The sequence below is a fragment of the Talpa europaea genome (assembly GCF_964194135.1).
Source record: "Talpa europaea genome assembly, chromosome: 1".
Taxonomy (NCBI): domain Eukaryota; kingdom Metazoa; phylum Chordata; class Mammalia; order Eulipotyphla; family Talpidae; genus Talpa; species Talpa europaea.
This window is the reverse complement of record NC_140073.1, coordinates 142,220,568-142,243,896: the sequence shown is the minus strand read 5'-3', so window position 1 is coordinate 142,243,896 and position 23,329 is coordinate 142,220,568. Positions and strand designations below refer to the sequence as shown.

Sequence of the window (23,329 nt, the reverse complement as noted above, 5' to 3'; positions counted from 1 at the left end):
CCCTTGCAGTGCCACCACCCCCTCACCTCTTGTGGAGCCTGGTAGGTGGCTCCATCCACTGCTTCCCCACCTTCCTTCTCTATCATACCACAGCTTGAAGGCTGGAGGTGGTAGGAAGGAGTTTCAGGGATTAAGGGGACCTTTTTGTGTCTCTCTGGGATTTTCAAAATCTGGAGCAGGAGAAGGTGCGGGAAATTGATGACTCAATGGCAGGAAAAAAGTAAAAGCTCAGCCAGGAGTCCTCTTCACAGAGAGTGAGGCAGGCTCTGGAAAAAGCATTTGTTCTATATGAAAGGAATCTCCATCTTCTGGACAATTCCTCTGTTCTGTGTAACTCTAGGCCGAGGAAGTAGTGGAAAATGTGAAGGCCCTATTACCTGTAATGGGATGCTGGCAAGTGAAAACTTTTCCAGTAGTTTCGGTTCCATAGGGGCTGCCGGTCAGTCCTGGCTGGAGCCAGCCAGCACTCTGTCCAGGCCACTTAACACTTAGTGAGGCTCCCTGCCGGCGCATGGAAGGCAGCTTGCCTTTCTAGGGAGCTTAGGCTGAAATGCCTTGCAAGGGTTTCCTTTGCCTACAAACAGGAGCTTGACCTTCCTTCCATTGTACCAAATCTGATGCTGTATTTTTCCTGCTTAAAATTGCTCAATAGCATCATGTTTACTTTTGGGCCAAAGCAGAAAAAAAATCTGTGCACATTCTTCAGGATTCCACATAGTCTTCCTTCTTGTTTTATCACTTGTCTCATCCTACACCCTCTTTTGCTCTCTCTGCTCTATCCACTCTTGACTTCTTGAAGGTTTTTTTTTTTTTAACTCATCACACTTTCTTCAGCCACAGGGCCTTTGCACAAGCTCTTCCCTCTGCTTGGAGCATGCTTACTTTTTCCTCTTTGCCTCCTAAACTCTATTCTATTCAAGCATTGCTTCCCTTAAGAAGTCAAATCCCCCCATGATGGGTTCTCCCAGTGACATACACCTTCCTTTCTTACTCCTGATGAATTGCACCTGCAATACTTAGTACCTATTTGTTAAGTGAATGCCTGAAAAATCCTGAATTAGAATTCAACTCCACACTCATTTTGGTCATAGAATTGTAGAAATTCAGAGTTGAATTTCACCATACCCCAGCCTTCAACCTATTCATCAACATTATTACTATAGTGCTTTTTCTGTTAAAAAAAAATAGTGAAATCTCTGTGTTCATATACATTTGGTAAATTATACTGTTTTTCTTATCTCTCCTCCACATTTCTATTCTCTCCTCTCCTGGTGAATTGCTAATCTCTAAAATGTATATTAAATGACATATTGGGTATTGTAGAAAACAAATGAAAGAAAGGTCTGTATCCTGTCAGCACTTATTTGTGTGAAAATAAACAGAGTTGCCCTGAAAAGAATATTCTGGGACCTGGAGTACCACCCACACTACCTTTACATTTTCACTTTATCCTTTCTATTTCTCTGCCTGTATCATAATCAACTTTAAAGACCTTCCTTCCCACCTGTGCTTGCACAGAACCTCCTGCCTGCAATGACTTCTGATTATTGGGTGTGATATAGTCTCTTCCCTATCAAAAATACAGTGTAAAGCTCAGAAGCCTGTAAAAATATCCATTGTATTACAAGTTGGAAGGCCCTGATTTAAATCCTAAATCAGAGAAGGGAGGTTGGAGAAGGAAGAGGGACGGGGAAGAGATGGAAATAGAGTGTAGGGCATCCAGGCAACAGCTAACCTGCCTTTCTCTCCCGCAGTGGCAGGCCATCTCTCTGACAGTCATTGAGAAGGTTCAGATTGCAGCTGCCATCTTAGGTTCTCTCTTCCTCATCGCCAGTATCTCTTGGCTCATCTGGTCGACCTTCAGTCCCTCTGCAAAATGGCAGCGCCAAGACCTCCTCTTCCAGATCTGTTATGGGATGTATGGATTCATGGATGTGGTGTGCATAGGTGAGTCTGGGGGCTTGTCTGTGGGAATTGGGGAGCCACATGCTGGTGAGTTAGACAAACCCCCAGGATCCCACCCTATAGGAGGTCAAAGCAGGGATGGCCCCAGACTTGAGAACTTTGATCTCAGAAGGGGCCAGAGGCTGAGATTTGAGGGGGTGACTGGAAAGGGGGGAGGAGGCAGGGCAAAGAAGGGGAATCTAAATCTTTCCCAAGCAAATCTGTCTTCCCAGTTGAGGACAGGAATAAGGAACTTGCCACTAGGAAGCTTTGGGAAAGGTCAGTGATGCTGCCTCGAGCAGGATGCGAAAGCCCTTATTCCTGTTGCAACCCCCCGGCTCCCAGCCCCGGGAGGAAGATCTCTACGTTTCTTCTCTCCACAGAGAAATGTCCAGAAATAGCCATGCTGATGCCAGCCCCCTTCCAGTTTTCTGTAAGCCTATTCCAGCGCCCCAGATTTCCCCAGTCCATCAATTTTGACTGAGTGTCTTCCTGGCCTTGCACACCCAGCTCCCAGGGCCCTTGTGGCAGTGGGGAAGGGAGTCCTGCCCAGGCAGTGCTCTGCGTCCTCCCTCTGCTCCCTCTGAGCTTATGGGCTTGTCTTCTATTTGCATGTATTTTCCTTTCAGACAAGACTGTGTTTAAAAGACTTTGGTGTTTCAGAAAAAAGTTGGAAACCCACCATTTGAGTCCCTGCTGGTTCCTTTACCCCCGACCCACATCTGTGCCCTCCTGCCCCCCACTGTCATCCATCATGTTGGGTTGGTTGGTGGGGGCTGAGTCTTTTGATTCTCAGGACAGATGAGTATGGCTGTCAACTCTGAAGTCTTGTGTCCAAGTAACTCAGGAGCAGGGAGTGGGCCTGGACTTCTCTGAGTGAAATGGATCGTGCTGCAACCCTGGTGGGGCACCCCAACCTGGATCCAGGTTACCCCCCAGCCCGTAGTACTGGGGTGTTAGAACACCACAGCTGCCTTCTCTGGGCATTTGTTTGTGTTTTATATCAAATAGGCTACATCGCTCTGTTTGGCAGGAAAACACTGATGCGTTGTAATTTGGCTGGGATGATGCTCATGTGAATTTCTTTGGGGTCCCTTAATATTAGAATTTGAGAGCCCCAGAGACTTGCCTACTGATTATTGCAGCCAGAGACCAGTGATGCTGGAAATTGTAAACTTGTCTAAGCATCTTGCTGCCTTTCCAGGCTAGCTAAACCAATCTATCAACTCCAAGTTTCAGAGCCTTTTAATTACGGCACCTAGGCAGTGCAAGAAACAGACGGTGCCAGTTTGGAGGACTGTGAAAGAGAGAGGGCTGTGAATGGGGAGGAATTTGACTTTGAGGCATTCTCATTTAGCAACCCCTCCCTTCCTACCCTACCGAGGCCCATGTTGTTGATGCCAAAACCCAGGTGTGTCTCCATATGGAGGGAGAAGGCTCTGGCATGGAGGGGGAAGCAGTGGAGGGCCTTCCTGTGGGGGCCCCTCCAGCTGCCCTTCATCCTCCTTCAGGCAGGCTTTGGATCAGTCCCTGATGTATGGTTCTGTGAGACACGCTTTCCCATCATGGGGTGTATGAGTCAGCTTTGGCTGCAGTAACAATCAACTCCAAACTGCAGGGCCTCACAACAAACATTTATTTCCCATTCATGGGTCTGCAAGAAGGGTGTGGCTCTCCTGGCTTGGCTGCGCCTGGCTTCTGACTGCGTGTCAGGTTCAGGCCTGCTCTGAGTGTCTTTTCATGCTGAGGGAGCAGGGACTACTGGGGTGTGGTCTTCTCCCAGCCAAGTGCAGGGGCACAGGCGGGCTGGTGGAAGCGTCTCAAAGCTTCTGCTCAGTACAGGTGCACTGTCCCTACCGCTCAGCTCCTTGGTCAAAGCATGTCACCAGTGAGCCCATATCAATGGCATGGTGGCGCAGGGAAGTTCACTCCTCCTACCTGGGGGGAGGAAGGAGGCCAGAGAGAGGAGCATAAATGCCATCAACCCCTCAGGACTGAATAGGTTTGAAGGATGAGAGAACTGAAGACAGAAGAGACTGTACCGTTGGCCTGTACAACTCCCTTGTTTTGCAGTCCAGGGAACAGAGAACCTGAGGAGGGAGGTGATTGCTCAAGGTTGCGCAGCTAGGATTAGAAGCAAGGTCTACTTGGCAGCCTGGTGCTCTTGCCATTAACCTTCCTGCATCAGGTGGCAGGTCCCGTGGCGTCACTTATGGCGTCGCTGCTGATGCCATCTGCGACTTCAGGAGCACCTGGGCCCGCTTACTGGAGGCACACCCAGGCTGGCTCCCCTGCCTCCGAGCCTCCTGGGGTCCCGCTCAGGCCTGTCTGGGGCGTTGGCTGCTCTTGCGTGGAGTGTGTTCCTGTGAGGCCCCTCCGTGACACCTTCTCCTTGTTTTTTTCTCGGCTCCTCTCTATCTGCCTGTCTCCCCTGAGCCCCCCACCTCCTCTCTTATTCTTTCTCTTCTTGTACTCCTGTGGCACTGTCACTCAGTTTCTGGGAAAACATGAATTATGAAGGTGGGTGTTAGGGGTTAATTGTGAAGCTTGCCCCATGTTTTCCTTCGTTCCCAGCTTTTAGGATATGGTGATGCCATCGCCTGTCCCCGCTTCTCTGACAAGCCAGTGACTTCAGCAATAGCTGCTGGGAGGGAGGGGCTGCGGAGAGACCCTAATTGCTTTTGGAGCCGTCTAAAAGTGGTCAGCGATATCTATATCTGGACTCCCTCACTCTTAGAGAGTTTAGACTGCTCTAATATTTTATTGATTAGAAATGGAGCTAATTCCATTTCACCGCATGTCCCTGGGGACAAGGACTATTCTTCCCATTTTTCAGAGGGTGAAACTCCGAGGCTGAATGATTTGTCTCAGGCTGCCTCAGGCAGCCGGTCAGACTCTCAGTTGGGTGGTTTTCGAGGAGACATTATTCACAAGAGAGACAGAGTCAAAAAGGGAGTAATATGTAATCTAGAGAAGAGAGGGCGGTGACAGGCAGTCGTTGAATGTAGAGCTTCTGGTGACAGTCGATGATGTGATCTTGGTGATGATCAGTTGTGACGGGGGCTTCGAGGGTGCAGTTCAAGCACTAGTCACTCCTCTGCAGTGTTCTGGGCAGTTGAGGGAAAACACGTAACAGTGCATATGTGGGTGAAAAGCAGCATCTTTTAGGAGCTCTCTGGAAGGAAGAGCCAGTCAGAGCCTGTCAGGTCCACTGGGGAGAGCTCTATTTTTAGGCTCACCTAGATGTTCAGACTCACTGACTCAGAGAGCACCCTGGGCACCAGATTCACTCGGAGAATGTAGGTCAGGTAAGCCCCCGCGTACTCCTAAAGGCAAGTCCTTCCCGCCTGCCGTGTTCTAGCCCAGAGAGCGCCTCTTGGCCCCTAAATGATAGCTCAGCAACAAGAGGAGACCCTCAGCTGAGGGCACAAGGTGCATCCGGGCTTAGTTTCCAGGGTCCCCACAAAAGTCATGGTCAATTGAAAGAGCCTAGAGTCAGGCAAACCCAAAAGCACAGCCTCCCCAGGCGCTCACTGTAAGCAGCACCAGTGGGGCGTCACCTCCGGCCCAGGCAACTGGAGCGAGCCTGACACTCGCCCCATTACAGCTCCAGGGAAGAGGAGCCAGAAGGCCAACCCCAGTCCCAGTTTGTTCTGAGAGGAGACCGTGTCCCATCCCCCACCTCCCATCACTGCCGCCTCCACCCGTGAATCTGGACCTGTGTTTGCACAAACCAGGCTCCATGAACTAATGGGAGGCAGAGAAGCTAAAACAGGGAGCAGAAGCCTGGCTGGGCCAGCCAGAGGGAGGCATCGTACAGTCTTACTGAGCAAAGATGGGCAACACTTGTAAAATCTGTCTTACTTGAGAGGCGGCCTCTGGTTTAAAACTGTCCATTTGAGTTTATCCATTAGCTTATTCCCATTGGAAGGAGGAAGCTGCCCTTTCAGAGCCCCAGTCAGTGGAAGAAGACTGCGTGGAAAGCAGGCAGAGGAAGAGGGAGGAAGAGTTGATGGGAGACGTTATGGTCTCGAGAACGTTGGGCGAGAAAAATGTGGAATGAAAGAATCCACATCCATAGAGCCAGGCTCCTTGGATGGATAGAGCCATTCAGTAACTGGATAGGAAGCATCATCTGGAGAAAGGAGCATGAGGCTAGCCCTGGGTTGGCTCAAACATGTGGCAGGGAAGGAACAAGACCACCTGTGAAAGCGAGTCTTTGGACTTTCTCTATTTTTCAGATGCCAAGAACATTCTGTCTCTTCCTAAGACTATTAAATGGCCTCTGGTAGCAAGGAATCGGAGTGAACAGAAAATACATAGCTTTAACGAATCCTCTAATCATGGCGGGCCCAGGGGACAGTTCATGAGAGCGGGAGGGATGCATGAGAGAGACTCCTCTGAACATCAGAGCCAGCTCAGCAGACATTCTCTGCCCCAGAGCCAAGGGGGTGCAGAGGAGCCCTGGGCACAGTCAGCCTGCTGCTCAGGAGGCCACACCAACCCCATCCATGCCTGCATCCACCTGATCACTGAGAAGACTCCAGAACAATGAATCTCTCAGAAAATGGCCTTTAGTTCTCACCAAAGGATTCTGCCTGAGATGTTGCCAGAGAGTTCTGGGTTTTCTGTTTGAGGCTACATGGATCCAAGTCACGGACAACGGCCCTAGACCCAGTTGTATCAGAGGGTTGTACTTTTTGAGACATAAAAGGCCCCTCTAGATGCTGTACCTCTTGAATTAGAGTCCTAACTTCCTAGACTAACCCATGCCACTGTGAAAGCCAAATCTAAATTATTGTGGGCAACACAAACCACCAAAACCCCTCCATGGACAGAGAGGAAACAAGGAGGCACATAACAGTACTAAAAGATAAGCCGAGTAAATATTATGATCCACATTTAACAAATGAGAAAAGGCTCAAAGCATTTGGATTCCAGTCCATATAGCTAAGCAAGTGGCAGTGCTGAGGACTGGACCAAGAACCTCAGCTTCCAATTCCGTGGCACTTGCACAAATATCACAGGAGTCTACAAGGCACAGAGGAAGGTTGAAAAGTGCAGAGACCAATTAGGTAAATCCAGGGAGATTTTTTTTTTTTTTAAGGAAGTAACCCTATACTTGAGCTAGTATCAGAAGAGAAGCCACTTTGTCCAGAGACATAGAGAACATTCCAGAGAGATCAGCATGCATTGAAACATTAGCAACAAATGCATTGAGGTGACATTGACCACTTGGTCAATCTCAGTCAGGTTTGTATGGTTCAGTGCAAAGAGCCAAGGTTGGGTGGTGGCATGAATTATGTCCTAAACAGCTCAGTTTGCCCTGGTGGAAACGCATTGCTAAGATTTTATAAAGGAAAGGAATAGTATCAAATACACATTTTAGAGACATACCTCTGGCTACTTTGGGGAGAATAGATCAGAGCCAGACAGACTAAAAGTAAGAAGATACCAATTAGAAAATCTTACAATAGCAAGAAAAAAAGCAAAGAGGTGCAAAGGAGTGGTAAAGCTACACAATGGAATACTATTCAGCAATCAAAAAGACAAGCTCATACCACTCACAGCAGCATGGATGGAGCTGGAAGGGATTATGCTCAGTGAAAAAAGTCAGAAGGAAAAAGAAAAATATCAAATGGTTTCACTTTCAGGAGGACTATAGGAGAACCAATAAGGGATCAGGGGAAAAAATAACATCATCATCATAATAAAGCAACAAAACTGGTAGGCAACCATAAATAAGAGACATTCTGCCAGGGAGAGGGAGGAAAAGCAATCAAAACAAGGGAGAGAGGAGCACAAGGGACTCTGGTGACGGCCTACAGGTGAACTGGTGGTGGGAATTTTAGGAGGAACACAATGATGTAAAAGATATAAATAAAAATAAATTATATAAAAAAAAAAGAGTGGTAGATGGGAAGAAGACCTTGAGAAGCTTGTGAGAAGCAGACTTCATAGGACTGTTTATGCTCCTTCTGGACACGTGAGAGCCACATGGCCCTGGTTTCAGTGGGGCCAGGCACCCTAGCTGAGCACGAGAATGGAGTGGGCAGTGGGTCAACTAAAGAGCCAAAGGGCACATCTTTTGCACCAAAGCAAGAGGTGCCTTGACTTCAGGAAAAGAGGGAAAAGCCAGTACAAGCCAGGGAGTCAAGAGACTGCAGAAGAGAAACAAAATACACGGAGGATGGTACGGGCTGCGAAGAGGTGGCTCCTTCCTGCGGTGTAGCTGTTGCCTGCAGTGGACATTCTGATGAGGTTGGAGGCTGGCGGGAAGGTGGGTGGGGGTGGGGCAGAGGTAAGGGAAAGTTCTGTAGGCATAACAAGACGTAAAGACAGATGAAGAGGTCAACAGTGAGAGGTGGTTGAGGCTCTGAGTTTTGAGGAGCTAACTTAGGAGGAGTACCCCAAGAGTAGATGGCTAAGTTAAGAGACCTGGGAATCAATAAACACGTAAGGGATGGATGGGAACTGAGGATGAAAAAAACAAAACAGAACAGGAGGGACTGAGCTGCAAAACCCAGCAGGGTGGGTTTCTGCCAGGGCAGGAGTGAGTGGCACCCCATAAGGACCCTGGGGGTTGCTGCCTGGCACTCAGTTCTGTACTGACTCTGGGACTTGCAGTGATCTGTAAAAGTGCTCTCTGCTCCCTTTTCTTCATCTGTGAAGTGGGATAATAATGTGGTCTTTAGGGCCTCCCTGGTGGTACAAGGGGTTAAGTCCCAGCACTATCAAAGCTATCAGCAGCCACTGCAACATGAGTTCGATCCCCAGCCACGTTGCTGACCCACATAGCACAGCAGACCTCTCCTGTCTCGCCTGCTGCTCCCCTCAGCAGTGTGTTCAGTCAATCTGCCTGTTCTGCTCCCTACTCTGTCTCTGGGGAATCCTCTCACCCCCCCACACCTCTGGCCTGTATCCCAGCTCTTGTATGCATAAATAAATAAATCTTAAAAAAAAAAAAAAGATGAGATGTATGAAGGAGCAGGCTCTCATAGACACCAGCTGGCAGGGTAAGAGACCCCTCGGATGAGGTGCTCATAAGGGCTTGCTGGAACTGCTTAGACCTGAATCCACACTCAGCCCAGGCCCTTGTCCCTGGCTGGCCACAGAGCTAACCCACATGGCGCAGCAGACCTTTTCTGGTTCGCCCGCTGCTCCCCTCAGCAGTGGACTTCTCACATAACTGAGAGTCTGCTGGGATTCAGAGTCCCCTTGAAGGATTTTGTTTCCCTCATCTGTGTCCCCTCGCTGAGAAGGTTTGGTGACATCGAATGTCCTTGTTCCACCTGCTTCCTCTTTCGTCATCCCTGATGACACTGTCTGCCCCAGCAGAGGAGCTGACAGAGCCTCCCAGCAAACAAATGGGACATTCTCTGCTCCACTGGGTCAAGTTATTAGGATTTAACAAGAGCAAATTAATTAAGGTCTTTGGCACCAAAAACATTTTTTTTTCACTCTCCACACCCAAGAGATTGGCCATCAAAAACCCATTCTGCCAAAATGAGGCCCTGATCCTCACAGTGTTTGTTTTCACTCCTGAGTGAAATAGGGTCAGGGAAAGAAGAACAATATTTCGCTGATTGCTCCAAATCTTTCAAACAGTGACTTTGATACTTATCAAAATTATAGATTTTTTTATATAAAACTTCCTGTGTGTGGTCCACCGAGGTTCTCTCCTGTGATTCAGATACCCGGCCGCCTGCTGTGATAAAGGATCCAAGTCTAGAATTTCAGCCAGAAGAGGACAGCTCCAGGGCAGGGGCCATGAGAGCTAGCTTTCTGGAGCTTCAGTTTAAATCGCTTTCACTTAAAAACATGCATATGCCACAAGGATGCCTTTCTTTCTCCCCCGCTTCTGGCTAGAAACGGCCCCACCTGTCAAACCTTGTGATTCCCTGATCAGGAAGCTGAGATTCGGAGGAGGCAGCCTGGGGTGGCAGAGGAGACTAGCAAGGACATCGAGGTGTGAGGACCCGATCGGCCCCCTGGGCAGCCTGGGCCAGTGACGTCCTCCCTGGGCCAGTGATGTCCTCCCTGCCAGCCTGCTTCTTCTGTGAAATGAGACGGGTGAACCTGATAGCCGCCAACATCCTTCTGGGTCTGACATCAATGATATCCAGGATGTTAAAGTGACTTGCATTGAGGTCACAGCTTGGCAGTGCGGGGTTCCCAGTGATGTGTGGCCGGGCCAGCCGATGATAAGCACCATCCGTGGTGATGATGATAATGGGGTGATGCGGGGTGGGGGCTGGAGTCTGTGTTTTAACAAGCTCTCTGGTTGATGCTGATGCCTGCTAATGTGGGAGAGACTATTCTACAGTGTCAGCCGCTTTGAGCTGCTTAAACCAGGAAACTAGCAGGAGATGGGGGAGGGGCAGAGCCAGCCTCATGAGGGCAGCAGAAGCTTCTCTTCAGCCTTCTCAGCCTCAGCCTGGGCCTGTTAACTCCACCCCCGGAGTTTTGTTCCCTCATACGTGCACATAGAAGCACATGGTAGGGACTCAGAAAATACTAACGAATCTGATCTAAATTATATCTCGCTGCTGTGAACACAAGAGCCAATGGCCAATTTTTAGCTGAGAACTGGGGACCTGGGGGAGGGAGACTCCCCGACAGCACCGTGGTCAGGCAGGGGGACACTAGCCAGCAGGGCTGCCTGCTCACGGTGGCCACCCTCCCTCCCAGCCTCGTGGGCTGGGCCAAGGGCCACTTCAGCTGGGGGAGGGAGCAGAGGTGCTGACAAATGACAGCTGTGGAGCTACCAGCTCCGTGAGCGATTGGAGCTCCCATGATGGGGAGACTTTCGAGAGATGGAGGTGATGATTCTTCTGGAACTAAATTTCCCACAAGTATGAGCCAGGGTTGGCCATCTTGGTGGTGGTCACTAGGTAATTATTACATTTCATCGAAAGCCCCAGAATCAATGAGCTGGGCCTCTGATATTACCGCGCATTCTGATTTTCCTTTTTCTTCTATTCCTCCTCTGCCTCCATTCACCAATTCCCTCCTGTTGCCATCATGGCCATTTCCCTCCCATCTCTTCAACCTCGCCCACCTCGCTTGTCTCTGTTAGCTGAACTCCACACCCCATCTTTCCCTGTGTACAACAGCCCTTCCACCCCAGGGACCAGCAGAGCAGGAGGCAGAGGGAGCCCCGAGGAGGTGGTTATGAATGTGCTAGTTTGCGCCTCTCTGACTTTTGCCAAACAAGCATTATCTACAGAAGCAGGTGCACCTTCCTCTCTCCAACCACCTATCCATTAAGATGGTTTAATTACTTCCCAAATAGTTGACAGATAAGTAGAAGATGAAGGCATTCAGACCAAAAATTCAAGCCACCCTCTTCAATCAAGGTAAAGTTGTCTGATCAAGAAGCTAATTAAAAATCAAGTGTAGTGGCTCTCACTGGAAAGAGTTTGGGCCTTCAAAGATCCCCATTCTCTCTCCAGTGGTCTCTAGCTCCTCCGTCAGCACGGAAGGCGTCCTTAAGCTCCCTGCACTGTGTTAGCTGCTCCAGCCTCAACCGTACCTTGCCGCTGCTCCTCGAGGGGCTTACGATCGCGAGGAGCAAGCACACGACGACAACGCTTAAATGACGACAACGCTTAAATGTTGTTCAGGGCGAGCTACAGTGCCCTGGGCACCACTCAGAGCTGAGGCCAGCGATGCGGTGGGTGCGTTGGGAGAGGGTGAGCGCCCAGGAGGGGAGGGTGTCTCCTTGGCCAGAGTCAGGCAGGTTGTATCAAAGGGTCCATAGGAGAGCCCTATGAGATTTATGAGCCCCCTAAAATTACAAGGCAATTCATGCATCTGGCTTTTTCCAGGGAGATCATCCTTAACTTTCATCAGATCCTCAGAGGGAGATATGACCCAAAAGATTAGGATCTTCTGGGCTCCAGGGAGACTGTCTCTCCATCCATGGACCCTTGAAGACGAGTTGCACGAATAGCCCATTCAGGAGCTGTTGGAATTCGGGGGCCAGATGAGCTGCGGGGGGCTGTCTCCTGGAATCACGCTGTGGTGGAGGGCGGGAAGGTTTTCAGGTGTTCTCATCCAGCCTCTGCTTGGCATGGAGGAGGCTGGCGTGACTCATTGCTGTTTGCTGCTGTGAGTCAGCTCTCCCCCACCCGGCCCCCCAGGGGCCAGGCCAGCTGCCCCTAGATTTATAATTGCTGCAGGAAGAATTCCATTCTGCCTCATCTTGCCTCATCTCACTCACTGTCACGCCCAGCCCGACCACTCTCACTGCATGAACAACCCTCCTTGTGTTGATTTTCTCATTCCTTACCTGGCTCTGACTTCCCAGGTTTCCCCTGGAGCTCACGGCCATCACTGCAGCCTCTTCTCCCAGGGTTTCTCTCATCTTCCTTCTGTTGCAACCCAGCTGTCTTCTGATAACATCCTTTCCTGCTTTTTAGATGCTTTTGCTTCCATACTCTGTGTTCTGTAAGGCCCATGGCCTCCTTGCTCCCCATCTCTACTTCTAGACCTCCGCTATTCCTTCATCCTTCAGAAGCTCCAGCCCCTTTGAAGCACATGTCATTCATTATACATTGCACCCCTTTCTCCTACTGGGTGCTCTTAGCTGCTGACCGCCTACTCGCTCTTCACATTCCTCAATGCACCTGGCACATAACCCGCCCACCCTTCCTGTCTCAGCATCTCTACACATCAGTGGTTCTCAGAAGGGGTGGGACCACCCCCCCCCCAGGAGCATTTTGGAGATATGAGAGCTTTTGTTTGTTTTCTAATGTAGCTGTGCCCCAGCATTTATATTGAAATTTATATTGTCTTATTTTAAACGGCTTCCCTTTATTTCTATTGACATCATCTGTGAGGGTATTTTATATATTTATATATATATATATATAAATAAACCATAGTGGCTTATATTATGTTAATTTCTTTATGGATTTCATTTTAAGATAGGAAAGAAGATACTAAAATATATTTGCTATAAATATATTGAGGATGACTGACATGGAGCATGTCCAGGCCTTCCTTACTACGCCAATGACCTTTTCCTCCAGCCCACTAACCCTATTCATGTGGTCCCCCCCTAGACATCATCATCACCAACCACCCCAAACCACACATCTAAAAATCTAAATCTAAATATCTCGCTCTGACCGTCCTCTCCCTGCCCCTGGATTTCACTGACACCAGCTTTTCTCCAGTCTCATGTAGGCCTCTTGGCAGGGACCCTATCACTTTCTGTTTTTCCTTTTTCATATTCCTTGTTCCTTTTGAGTCCTTACCTCCCTTGTCCCCAACCCAGACTCCAGCATGATAAGTGCTCTGTGGCGAACATCCATCATTCTCATGTCTCTCTTCTGCTTTCCCTCTGCTCCACAGATGCACCAAGAAAGCTGTCAAAGGTATGGAGAAAAATCACACAATCAATGTCCAGACTCATTTCAAATTTATGGCTACAAATTTCAAATCAGCACCATCAGATAATTCTGCCATATCTCCTTTGTGTATCACTGTAGCGGCAGGAACGGACACAGTGCAGGTTTCCTGATCCAGCAGACCGGGTAAAGGAGGAGTCAGAATCCTCAGTGGCTTTTTGCAGGTCTTTTTATTGGGATTTACCCGGTATATGGCAGGCAGGGGTGCTGGCAGGCCTCCCAGCCCCCAGCAAGTCTTCACTCTATCTGGGTTCTCCAGTTATCTCTGCTTCTCTCTTGGCTTCTGCTGGCGTCCCCATGACACCGCCCTTAAAAGCACAGTCTCAGCCCAGGTGAATCCCATCTACCTATGCCCACACCCTACTCCAGGTGCCCGCCATCAGGCATGCATTCAGGACCTCAAGGATCCATCATCTATCCTGATGGCAGGAGGGCAGAAAAGCCTGACATTTTTCCTTACCCTACAATCACTCTCCAAATCTCCAAGATAATTATTTCCCACCTTCTCCTCTTCTTCAACAAATCTTCAACACTTCTTTCCTTGTCCCTTCTACCTTAGCTCATGATTTCATGGAAGAAAAAGAGGCACTTGGGTGAGAACTGACTGTGTCTTCATCTGCCCTCCACCTGTACCATCAAGTCAATGGTCCTTCTTCATTTCACTTGAACTCACCTCCAAATAGCAGTTGAAAGAGTCATACTCTCTTTCTTGAAACATGGCCTTCTCTAGACTTGTATGTTTCTCATACTTGCTAGTCTTGCTTCTATACTATTTATTGCTCCTTTGAGATTCCTGAAGATGGCTTTGCCTCTATCAAAATCTCCATCATCAAATCCACCATCATTAGATCCACCACTCTACATCAGCACTCTAGGACTCTGTCTTGGACCCTCGTCTCTTGTCTACCTTCTCTCCCCAGGAATTCTGGGTCATTCCTAGGCTTCAAATTCTACCTCTATCCTGATAGTTTCTGTTTCCAAGCCCGACCTCTCCCTAAGCTTCAGACTCCTATGTTGAATTGCCCACCTAATTCTTTTTTTTTTTAAAGATTTATTTATTTATACAAGAACTGGGGTACAGGCCAGAGGCGTGGGAGGGTGAGAGAATTCACCAGAGACAGAGTAGGGAGCAGAACAGGCAGACAGACCAAAAACACTGCTGAGGAAAGCAGCGGGTGAAGCAGGAGAGGTCTACCACACCACGTGGATATCTCCCTAGCCGGCCGGGAATCGAACCTATGCTGCAGAGGCTGCAGACAGCTTCACAGCACTGCGCTCAACCCACTGCACCACCGGGGAGGCCCATCCACCTAATTCTTCAGACATCTTAAACTCACCACAACCAAAGTGAAACTTTGCAGTAGGCTGAATAATGGCCCCAAAGATATCCAGATCCTAATCTCTGCAGCCTCTTGAGGTGACCTGATGTAGCAAAAGGGATTTTGCAGATTTAACTCATTTAAAAATTGTGAAATGGGGAGAGCATTCTGAATTATTCAGGGAGGCCGAGTGTTCTTATAAGAGGGAGATGTAATGACAGTGGATAAGGAGATGTGACATTGGAAGAAAGATGTGAGAAGAAGCAGGGAATATAAGTGAGAACTAGAAATTAAAAAAGTGAGGACACAGATCCTCCCCTCAAAACCACCAGCAAGAACCACCCCTGCTGAAACCTTCACTTTAGCTTGCCAAGACTGATTTTAGAATCCTGATCTCCAGAATCATTAGAAAACACAAGTGTGTGTTGTTTTAAGCCACTAAATGTGTGGTAGTTTGTTCCAGCAGCAATAGGAAGCTGATGCAGTCGCTACCACCACCAAACAAATCGACCATCCCTGCCCTCAGCCCTCCACCTCTCGGCCCACCACCATTCACCTAACTGCTGAAGCCCAAAGCTTCAGAACTTTCTAGATTGTTCTCTTGCCTAACACCTCACCTGTCAGCAAGCCTGTCAGCTCTCCCACCAACCTACATTACAACTCCAGTAATTTCTCATTGTCTCCATCGCTGTAACCTTAATCTAGACCACCACCATTTCTACTTGAGTTACTTCTTGCTTGGCCTTCTGCTCCTATGCTTGTTCTTCAGTTAATTATTTCACAGCACCCAGAAGGAACTTTCTGATGGGTAAATCTGATCATATTCAAAAAAAGGCTTTGTATCATAATCAGGATAAAATATAAATCCCTGTCCATGGGCTACCATGCCCTTTCATAGCTGGGCCTCTGCTCACTGTATCTCCCACCATTACCCACTCACGCACTGCGCCCTGGCTGTGCTGACCTTTCTGGACCTTGCTCCTTCTATTCCCAACTCCTGGTCTTTGCACCACAGTTCCTACCACTAATGTGCTCTCTCTCCAGATCTTTCCATGGATTTTCCTTCTCATCATTGAAGTCTCAACTCAAATATCACCTCCTCCAAAAGGCTTTCTCATTACTTTTTCATTAAAGCAAGACCATCAGTATCTGTGCCAGTGGCTACTTCCGCCAATTTTATCTTCCTCCTGGCATTTGTCAGCACCCAGTTTGTTTGTCTTACTGCTTTATTTATGTGTCTATTGTGTGTAGAATGGAGGCTCTCCAGGCACAGGACTCTTCTGTTCCCTCCTCCATTGCACCATTTCTGATTGTCCAAGGTGGATGCCGATAGAACCGTGTACAAGTTTTCTCTCCCGGGAGTATGTGCATTTCAGTAGCATTGGGCTATTTGTGCAGAGTTAAACAGTGGGATTTCAGACATCATTCAGGCGGTGTGGAACGACCACAGGGTTCTTTGATGGTGTCTTTGAAAGCACACGATTCATTCAACACCTGCTAAGTACTGGTGCCATGGATACATGGTGCGGGAAGAAAAGATATTTATATTAGGCGTCAACAGGCAACTAAATGGGTGGGGTGGAGTAGGGGTGGGTAAATTCACTGAATGTAGGTGCTCAGCTATTCCATGAATGCATGTGGCTGCCTTCTACCTCTACCTGCTGAAGCCTCCTTGAGCCTAGGAGTGGGGGATGGTAACCCTGTGGCTCAGAGCTGAAAGGTAGGTTTGAAGCAAACCAAAGAAATCAGTGTCTCTCCAGCCTACCCCAACCAATGCCTTTATCTGTTGATAGACAAAGGGAGGCTGTGACTTGCTTCCTCTCACTGGGTCTTTGTTTTTCTCTCCTCCCTACTGCCTCAGGCCTCATCATCCACGAGGGCCCCTCGGTGTACCGCATCTTTAAACGATGGCAGGCCGTCAACCAGCAGTGGAAAGTGTTGAACTATGACAAAACAAAAGACCTGGAGGATCAAAAGTCAGGAGGCAGGACAAACCCCCGGACCTCCTCATCCACCCAGGCCAATGTCCCCTCCTCGGAAGAGGAGGCCATGGGCACCCCCACCGCTGAGGAGGGCCCCGCCCGGGCTGCCAGCCACCCCTCAGGCCCTCTGTCCGACCACCACTGTGCTTACACCATCCTGCACATCTTGAGTCACTTCCGACCTCATGAACAGCGGGGCCCGCAGGGCGGCAGCCGAGAGCTCGTCATGAGGGTCACGACGGTGTAGAGGAGGCCCTGCAGGAGGCCAAGATCAGGCGCGCACCAGAGGGGGCCAGACCAGGACCCGCCAGCTGACGGGAGGCCTGTCATGGGGGGGCAGGCATGGGGAGGAAGGTGGCACCCCGGTGGTGCTGGAGCAGATAGCGAGGGCAGTGGGCCTTGAGGGCCCGGGCTAGAGCTGGCATGGTTGCGGCTGGTGTCACGAGCATTTCATGATTTCCCGCCCATCAGTACCGCGGTGCACCTGCGAGAGCAAGGAAACCAACACAAACTCAACAGCCACGTTCAGTACAGACAGAACCCCACAAAATAAACAACAGAAGCACCCAGGGGTACCCATGCTCCTAATACCCGGGTGGAGGGGAGACTGTGACGGGCCAAACTGGTGCATCTGGGGGTCCCCTGTGTGCACCTGTGGCGGGAGAGAAAATGCAAAGCATGCAGGAAGGAAAAGCAGTCGCCCTGTTTTCTCTTGAGTTTGTCTTGGGTTCTCCCTGTGCCTCGCCCCACGAACAAGGCAGGGCACGGGAGGGAGAGGGCGTGTGGGCTGGCAGGGCCACTCACAGATTTTGCAGCCCCTGGGCTCGCTTGGGTGGTAGAGTTCACCACCTTGCAGGTGGTTTAGAGACCCTGGGGAGGGGGGCAATGTGGGGGGAAGTGTTGGTGTGAGGTGCAGAGGGAGGGGCTTCTTTCCCTTCTCAGCCTTCCAGATGGGAACTCCCGGTTTCAGGTGGGCTCTGCGGGCTTGGGTTTGGAGATGGTGTCCTTTTGTGCCCTTGTTACTTTATTTTATGGTGATTTGGCTCAAAAGATGTACACACACACACACACACACACACACACACGTGAGGAGTACAGGTTTCTTGTGGGTAGCTCAGGCCCAGTCCTGCCGCTGTGACTTCAGCCACCAGTGCTGTCAGCCCAGGAGCAACTTTCCCAGCTGCCCCCACCCGCGGCCAGGACAAGCTCCGTGCCATGCCCTCCTGGCTCAGTGCACATGCAGACCCAGGGCCCCCTGGGCAGGCACCAGCCCCTCAGGGTCCCCGCAGAGAGCTGCTCCCGTGACGGAGGAGGGGGAGATGGATGCTCCCCCAAGGATTGGAGTGGAGACCAGTGGAAGTATTTCTTGCTGCTGGGGACCCTCCAAGGGTGCTGCTAGCACCCCTGGCCCTTCCCACCCAGCCCGGCGGCCTGGCCCCGCAGGAGCACTATTCCCGGGGTCCCGGGAGTCTGCCTGGCAGGGCCACTGGGTAGTCGCTGGCAATTTCTCGTCACAGCACAATGGCCGTGTCGTTGTGGGTACTAAAGGGACACTGTCAAGTACTTTTTTTAACTAGTTTTTAGGGTTTTTTAAAACTCTCTGTTGTTTGTATTATTCTCTTAAAAGCTTGAAAATAAAATTTCTTTCCCTACCACTAGTGTCCTTATCTGTCTGTGAGTTTTTTCCCTCCTGTTCTTCGTCTGTGGGTTAAACGTGCCTTCCCTCTGCTTTGTGTCTGCTCCATCCCAAGTGGAGAAATCAAGAGCATTTCAATTTCTCCTTTGAGGGTGCAGATGAGGCAGGGCAGGTGCGTGCGTGCGTGCGTGCGTGCGTGTGTGTGTGTGTGTGTGTGTGTGTGTATGAAGAGCTGTGACTCCTGGCTGCTTCTTGGCTTCAAAGCAGATGAATTCCTTCAAGTCAAAGCAAGGGATGACTTCCAGATTCTCCCAAGCCTTCTGCCCAGATCTAGAAGCAGAGATCTGCAGTGCTGGGAGGAAATTTGAAAACCATCCCATCGGATGATTTCACAGGAACTCGGAGAACCAGAGGCCAGGGCTGGGTTAGGGCTTCATCCTCTTGACAGTTTTATTTGGAACCAGAACATGGCCCCCAGGCAGTGGCCTGCACAGGGCATGGACATCTCCCTGGCAGTGGATGGGACCCCCCTTTCAACCCAATCTGGCCTCTATCCTAGGCAGCAGGTCCAGGCTTGGAAACTTTCCTTCCCAGATGAATCCAAGGCATAACAGTTGGTGTAAGACTGAAGGACATGTGCAAGCTAAAGTGAAAACCAATGAAACAGTACAAATCATTCATTCAGGGTAATGATGTCTATTTTTCAGAGTGGTCTGGAAATGGGATGATCAGGTTTATTGTTTATGGAAAATAGAGGTGTGCTTCATGGACAATCTATTTTCAAAAAAGAATTAATATGTGACCGAATGTGCAACCACCAAGGCTGCCCTGGCCCTGTGTTATCTGTCCTGCTGATCCATGGGGCACATGAGACCCACCCTGGCCATTCAGAGTCACCAGCCTGAATCCCAGGCTGCAAAAGAGGTGATTGATGGAAAATTCAATAGAACTCTGGAGTTTGTTGGACCTTGGCTATGCAAGCTCCAAGAGATCCCTGTCTGTCTTGTTCGTGGCTGCAAATTCAGGGGAGACGGCAGTGCCTGGCACCTGAAGCTGCTCAGTAAATATTTCTGAACAAACAAGACAGTTCCAGGAGAGTATGGGAGTCCCTCCCTTATGCAGAAGCACCTCCTTGTCTTTCAATTCATCTGACTCTCAAGGTCAATCACAGAGCAGGAAGGTTAACTTTTAACTTCTCCGTCCAAGGGGTGATAACCCAACACCCAAAAAGTGTGCTTGGGGGAGTGGAGAAAATAGGCATAGAAACCAATGGGTGTTTATATTTTATATGCATTTCTGGGGAACTAGGCAGAGGTGCAGCCAGGGACTAGGGGTGTAATCATCCTTCCCACTGCCAGGCAAGAGTCTAGATATCCTGTGGAGTTATCTAGTGAAGAGGGCTGAACTGTGCTGGGAATTCACATAAATATCATCTGCAGGGATGGCCCGTGTGTGGAAGAGGACTCTAGGTAACACTTAAGTCTCTTACTAAGTGCCAGGCACTAAAAAAGTACTTGCTATATCAACACACTTGGTGTTCCAACAACTGGAGAAGTACACAGCACTATTGTCATCCTTTTACACATGTGGACACTGAGGCAAGGGGTTATATCTAGCCCTGAATCCCAGTGAGTCTGGCCTTGGTTGTCTTCATCCACTCCACTCCTCCAGGGCAACTGGCACCAGTCTAAGGGAAATCTGGGTCAGGCCAATGTAAGGAGATTATCATTAGAGGCCTGTAGAAAAAATCTGGAGGTTGGGAAAAATAGGTGTAAGTAGTTATAAACTATTTCTATCCCTTACCAAAAAAACCCTGAGTTTATCTAACAATTTTTGGGGATGTCCAGGTATATCCTGGCTGAGTAAGAAGCCTGTCTTATTCAAATTTGGCTGTATCTGAACAATGGGGAATTCTGAAAAGACAATGGTCATAATAATTCAACCACATTTTTATGGACAATGGGCCAGGTGCCATGAGGGCTCACAAAAGCCTCTTCTTCTAAGAAAAAAAAAAAAAATCCTATCTGGGGGCTAGATTTTTGGCCTGGTCCCAAGAGTGGTGGGTTGAGGGCGTTAGGCATAGCCCACAAAATTTAGGGAAAACCACCATTAGGCGCTCTTGTCTCTGTCTATCAGGAGAATCAAGTCAATCACCATTTTAGAGCAGAGAACCACCACAAATTTAGAATGTTTTTCTGAGCTAATTTACTATCATTTTATTGTTTCATCCATGAGATCTAAAGACAGAGGGTAGGGGCATGGTTTGGATACAACAACTAATTTCTTAGAGTAATGCTGTGCTTTGTAAGAAGAATCATTACAGTGAGCAGGTGACAGATTGGACTGTGACCCAGGCCCAGAGGCTGGGTCCTGAAGTCTGGGTTCTGAAACGCCCATGAGATGAAGCCAATACAAGTTTTTGAAGGGATTTTTCCCATGAGGGCTAGCAGGAAATACTGCTGCCCTCCAGTGTGGTTCCTGAGAGCATGGGAAGGTGAATGACCTTACTTTCTGCCACGTTGAAAACATGTATCTTCAGAATAAGATCAAGTGGAGACATGGTAAGTGAGGCATGGGAAAGAGAAGGCCCTGACTCTCTCCCAGACCCATGTCTGAGTCCTTTTCTCCACTAGATTTCCCAGGATATTTGCCAATAAATTCCATTTTTGCTTACAGGAGGCCAAGCTGCGTGTATGCCACATGCAATCAAAACTCCATTAGGAACACAAAGAAGCCTTCTATCCCTCCACAAAGGTTTGGGTTAAATCCACAGGATGTTGGTCAAGGGACCAAAGACCTGGAATGGGCCCCCTCCCTTTTCTCTTGATCAGGGCCCAGGTTTTCATGGAACAACATTTCTACTCTTATTTCCCCCTCGTTATCTTTCTGAATCTTTTCAAGCTTATCAAATGATTAATAGGAAGTTAACACCCATACTCACACATGCAGAAGGTTGTTTTAAACAGTATCTTTTAAATTTTTTCTTAAGATAGCATCAGGGGAGACAGTGAAAGGACCTAAAATGAAAAGTAGATGGGCTTGTAATCAGAACTCCAATTTAAGAGCTCGGAATGGGTAAGATACATGATGAGGACACGGACAAAAGCAAGGATGGCAGGGTTCAGAGCAGAAGGCAAGAGGCAGAGTTGGGAGCGAGACCTTGACTTTCTAGCCACAGCGAAAGGATTCCCTGTTCTCCCTGGCATTGGCCCTGCCCCACCCCCGACATGCCACCTTCCTGCTACGACTATTGTTCTTACTGGAGTGAATAAGCCACTCTGGTTGCTGACTGTAACGATGGGGACCCATGGAAGCTGCAGAACTAGGTCAGGATCCTTTGCAAACACATGTCTGGTCTCTTCATCTTTAAAACAAACACTATCCATTTGCCTTTTAGGATCTTTCTAAATCAGAGATAATGCATAGAATGTTGGCAGTGGCTGCATTATTGCTATTATCAATTGATTGTTCAACAGAATAATTGGAAATTTGTACCATTACCACAGGCTTAAAACACCAAGGTTAAATAGCAAGCAAAAATGGATACTGAAACCAATATTCTCTTCATTTAATTTTTCACTCAACTCCAAGTAACAGACACCCACCAGCTGGGTTTAAACAATGGAGCGTGGATGTGTCTTCAGTAGTGAGACCTCCAGCGTAGGTGGTGGCTGTGGAAGTCAGCGGGTGACAGAAGGAAGTCAGGCTCCTTCTGTCCTTCTGCTCTGGCATCCTTGGGGTGCTGGCTGGAACTCGGGCTGGAACCACACAGTCTCAAGTACCTGCTTTCCCACAGTTTGGGGAGATGACCTTTGAAACATAGTCTGCCACGTTCTCAGGCCTGCACAGAGCCACCCCCATCCTGGCGGCAGGTGGCTGGTTCCCCTTCTCACTCCTACTTCTCTTCTCCCTTCCAAATCCTCCCAGATAGGGTTTCCAAGCCACAGCCAGATACCTTCCGACAGCAGATGATGGTACAGCGACCCCACCCCCTCCCCATGCCCACTCCAGGCTGCAGCCCAGGGGAGCCTCTGGGCTCTAATAAAGGAGCCAGTCGGTCCTCTGCCCAGGGACGAGCGGGCTGGGGTAGCCACCGAAGGCTCCTACTTGTCCAGCCAAATGCCCTAAGCCTCCCAGGCGCCAGTCCTGGACTCAGAGTCTGCCAGATGTGACTTGGGAAAGTCAGTCAAGGAGATTGACAGGATGCAGAAACTGAAAATAAACAAAGTGAGGGCTGCTTTCCAGACTCCCTGGCAGATGGAGACCCCAGGGAATCAGGCAGCATAAACAAACAGCATCAAGTAAACAAAGCCTTCTTCAGCCTCGGGGACAACAGGAAAGATGAAACAAGTGAAATACTTTCTTTTCTGTTTTTGAAATTTTTCAAAACGAAATGAACAAAACAGCCCTCATCACATCACCCTTCTGTGCCCTTGTAATGCAGACCCCGGGCTGGAAGGCCTTTCTGCTCATACTCTCTGCACAGAAATCCCATGATCATACGCGGCCCACTGCAAATGCTAAGAAGCCACCCTGATGCCTGCACCTTCCTCCACCTCAATGAGAGTCAACCATGCCTTCTCTGGATTCTTATTTTCATTTGCTTCTACCACTTGGATAGCAGTGAGCCCATTCTCGCTGACAGGACAGTTGTCTGAGTGCCGATCCCACCCAGCAGCCTGACAGTGCCTGGCAGGCAGGAATTCTCATACATCAGCTTCTCCATCCTCAGCACCTTACACGTGCTTAGGACAGGGGGAACTGATATCTGAGTAAATAGATGAATCATTTATTCATTTCATAAACATTTATGATGCATCTGAATATAACAGGCTTTATATGAGGCAGGGATGTTAACAAGATAAATAAAACAGTGAGCTCACCAGTGTCATGGAGTCTACCGGCTGGGAGATGATGACAGCTTTGTAAACAGATAATTACAGTCAAGACATCGGTATAATCACGAAAAGTAGGTACGAGGTAGAGGGGAGGGGGTGAAAGAGTGGGCTCAGGTCTAGGAGGGAGATTAAC

General features: G+C 49.1%; 1 protein-coding gene across 1 annotated transcript in view; it reads left to right on the top strand.

Moving 5' to 3' along the window:
* MARCHF4 (membrane associated ring-CH-type finger 4) overlaps positions 1–16,909 on the top strand; it is a gene marked incomplete at its 3' end in the record, with an annotated part of 92,835 nt that extends 75,926 nt beyond the window's left edge. Inside the window, exons 3-4 of the mRNA XM_084245524.1 lie at positions 1,755–1,947; positions 16,542–16,909. Of these exons, the coding sequence (XP_084101650.1) occupies positions 1,755–1,947; positions 16,542–16,909 (561 nt within the window). The remainder of the gene's footprint in view (positions 1–1,754; positions 1,948–16,541) is intronic.
* Between the last annotated feature and the right edge of the window lie 6,420 nt (positions 16,910–23,329).